At 41.0% G+C, this 2,862-nt stretch overlaps 1 protein-coding gene across 1 annotated transcript in view; it reads left to right on the plus strand.

Moving 5' to 3' along the window:
- The window catches only part of RFPL4B (ret finger protein like 4B), an 808-nt gene extending 547 nt beyond the window's left edge, over positions 1 to 261 (plus strand). Inside the window, 1 exon segment of the mRNA XM_006926964.1 lies at positions 1 to 261. This exon segment is cut by the window's left edge and continues 28 nt beyond it. Within this exon segment, the coding sequence (XP_006927026.1) occupies positions 1 to 261 (261 nt within the window).
- The last annotated feature ends 2,601 nt before the right edge of the window (positions 262 to 2,862 follow it).

Consider the following 2,862-nt stretch of genomic DNA (forward strand, 5'->3'; position numbering starts at 1 on the left):
TTCTGGGTCATCAGCATGAAGGCAGGAACCATCTACTCCAACTCCATCCCAGAAACCAGAATTTCTGCAAGCCCTGGCCTTACCCACATAGGAATTTTTCTAGATGTTGAGATAGAAGAAATCAAGTTTTTTGATGTTAGAAATGATGCCCTCATCTACATACACAGTAATTTCTCCTGTTTTGAATCTTTGCATCCATTCTTCTGTCCTGAGTTGCCTGGAGAAAGTGGCAGCGGTGGCACCCTGAGCATCTGCTCTTGACAAGTTCACAATGTTCTTCCTACCACAGAATTCTTGGGCTAGCACCATTAAGCCCCTATCCTAACCGGCCTCGATTGGTATAACTTACCAAAACTACAGGCTAGTGAGGGAGGAACTAGAAAGGGCTGTGAAGATATAAGGAAAGAACAATGAGAGCGGGACTGACTTCCAGCGGAGGCTAACGGAGTCAGAGCAACTCAAATATATCCACCGAGGTCAGGAAGGAAGTGTATGAGGGAACAGAAAAACTTACAGAGGCCCTCAAAATCTCTCGCTCTCCTAGAATGTACTTGATTTGAGTGGCTCTATTCGACTGTAAAGGCCCAGATGCCGTAACTGGGCTGGACCAGTTCTCAGTCCTGGGTTCTCATTACAAGCACATGAAGAACTATCAAAAATTCTCACGTCCATAACCATAACCCAATCCAATCAAATTGGAATCTCTGGGGATGAGACTCTGAAAGAAATCTTTACCAAATTTTTTAGGTGATTTCAGTGTGCAGCCGGGATCGAGAACCACTGGATTAGAACATTGATTACAAAACTTTATTGTGCATCAGAATCCCTGGATGGATTTAGATCTGGGATGGGGTGCAAGAATTTGCATTTGTAATAAGTTCCCAAGTGATGTTGGTGGGGACCACACTCCGAAACCAGTGGACTAGAGGACACTGTGTATTTTAATTTTAATTCTTACATTTGTCAATTAATTAATTAAATTTCAATTAATTTAAAATTAATTTTGTTTTAATTTTAATTTCTGCATTAAAAATAAACAACCCCTAGAACAACGGAAGAGATAGGAGGGAGGAATGAGGAAGGTCTGAGCTGGGATTAGATCAGTGTGTTAACAAAACTCACAAGGCGTTGTGGACACTCTTGTCTACTGTTCTCTCGTACTTCTCCACATCGATCACAGGATTTTCATCATCAATTCTGAAACCCTTATTAGCACCCAAAGAGTATGTGATTGCTCACTATAATGACCCAAGTCATATTTGGTTTCTGTAAGAAAAAGGCAAGCTTTTTTCCTTAGGAAGCAACCAGGAAAAAATGGTAGAATTTTCTGCCTCTTAAGAAGTTACTATCTTTGGACAGCTTCTAAGTGCTGGTGAACGCTGATGACCCCAAGATATTCACCGCCATGCCCTGTGTCCTGAGTGGCTCGCTTCACCCCTGGCCTTTGCTGGGAGTTGGAAGTGGGAGAGAGGAGTGGGCTCTGGGGCTCTGCTGGGCCTCTGTTCACCGAATCCTTTAAAAACACCTGTTCCTCTCCACAGGGCAGAATTTCTGCCAGCCCTCACCTCCACTGTGTAGAAAATTTCCTAAATACTGAGTTGAAAAAATGAAGTTTTTTGATGTTAGTGTTGGTTCCCTCACTATAAAGTTAGTTCTACTGCCAAGAGAAGGCAGCACTGAAACCCCATTGAGCATCTGCTCTTCTCTCTCTAAAGTACTCTGAACATAATGCTTTGGGTGTAGCAGGTTTTCCATTTTTAGGATAAATGACAGGATATGTGTTATGCATTGTAGAGCCAAATCCTGGATGTTGGATGTTCAGGGTTTGTAAAAACCTCATAACCATTCTAGCTGACCTTGATACCAGATCATGATCCCCACCTGTAGCCATTGCTTTTCCTCAGCTACCTTGCAGCCTGTCCAGACAGATGGCCTCCTTTCCTGTGCTGTTCGCGGGAAGTTTAGAAAACTCAATTTATGTTTTCCATCAGTCTTACTTTTTATGTAGGGCACATTAAGTCTCTTTGCCTCTACTTTCTTGGGAGGGAGAAACTTCTTTAGTCAGTGTGGTTTCAAATAGCACCCTTCCCTTCAACAATATCCTAAGGGCTTAAGATTTTTTTTTCTTAATTTTTTTTTTCCTCAGTCACAAATTGAGATAGACTGCTTTGATCAAGGTATTTTGTGTTGGCTGAAAGGGTGTTTCTGTGGAGAGCAGGTTGGGGGGACTGTTGATGGGATAAGGGGAGGGATGGCCAGGAAGAGAATTGATGATGAGCAGTGAGTGCCGTGTGGGTGCACCTGGGCTGGAAGACGGTCAGGCTTTGTGGAGAAAGGGGACTCTAGGTAGACAGGTGAAGGTGGTAATTTATTGGCTTATGCTGATTAGCTGAAAGTGTTTTTCTTAGATCCTTGTAAAAAAACAAACAATAGACACTGAAAAGGCAAATGACAAAACTTAACAGCTGTTTTTTATTTTTCAAAAAGAACTTAGAAAATAAGGACTAGGAGGATATGTTTAAAATGTAATATAGACCATGTTATGCAATGCTCTGGTTAACAGTTTTTAAGAATACGAGACAAATAATTAAAATGGATATTGAAACATGTATTAAATATTTACTTTGTGCCAGGCACTGAACTCACTGTGTAACATGAATTATTTCATTTAATCCTCACAAAAGGTAACTGAGGCAAAAAGATTAATAAGGCTTAAAAGGATTAAAAGTTTAAATAAGTTGCCTAATTATTAAGTCCCTTTTCTCTGTAAGTGGCATATAGCCCCAAAAGATAAAAATAGACATTTGATTCTAACCCTTGGGCTCAGAGATGGTAGTCTTAATTGACAGACGTGGGCACTGC

The sequence above is a fragment of the Pteropus alecto genome, unplaced genomic scaffold (assembly GCF_000325575.1).
Source record: "Pteropus alecto unplaced genomic scaffold, ASM32557v1 scaffold79, whole genome shotgun sequence".
Classification (NCBI taxonomy): domain Eukaryota; kingdom Metazoa; phylum Chordata; class Mammalia; order Chiroptera; family Pteropodidae; genus Pteropus; species Pteropus alecto.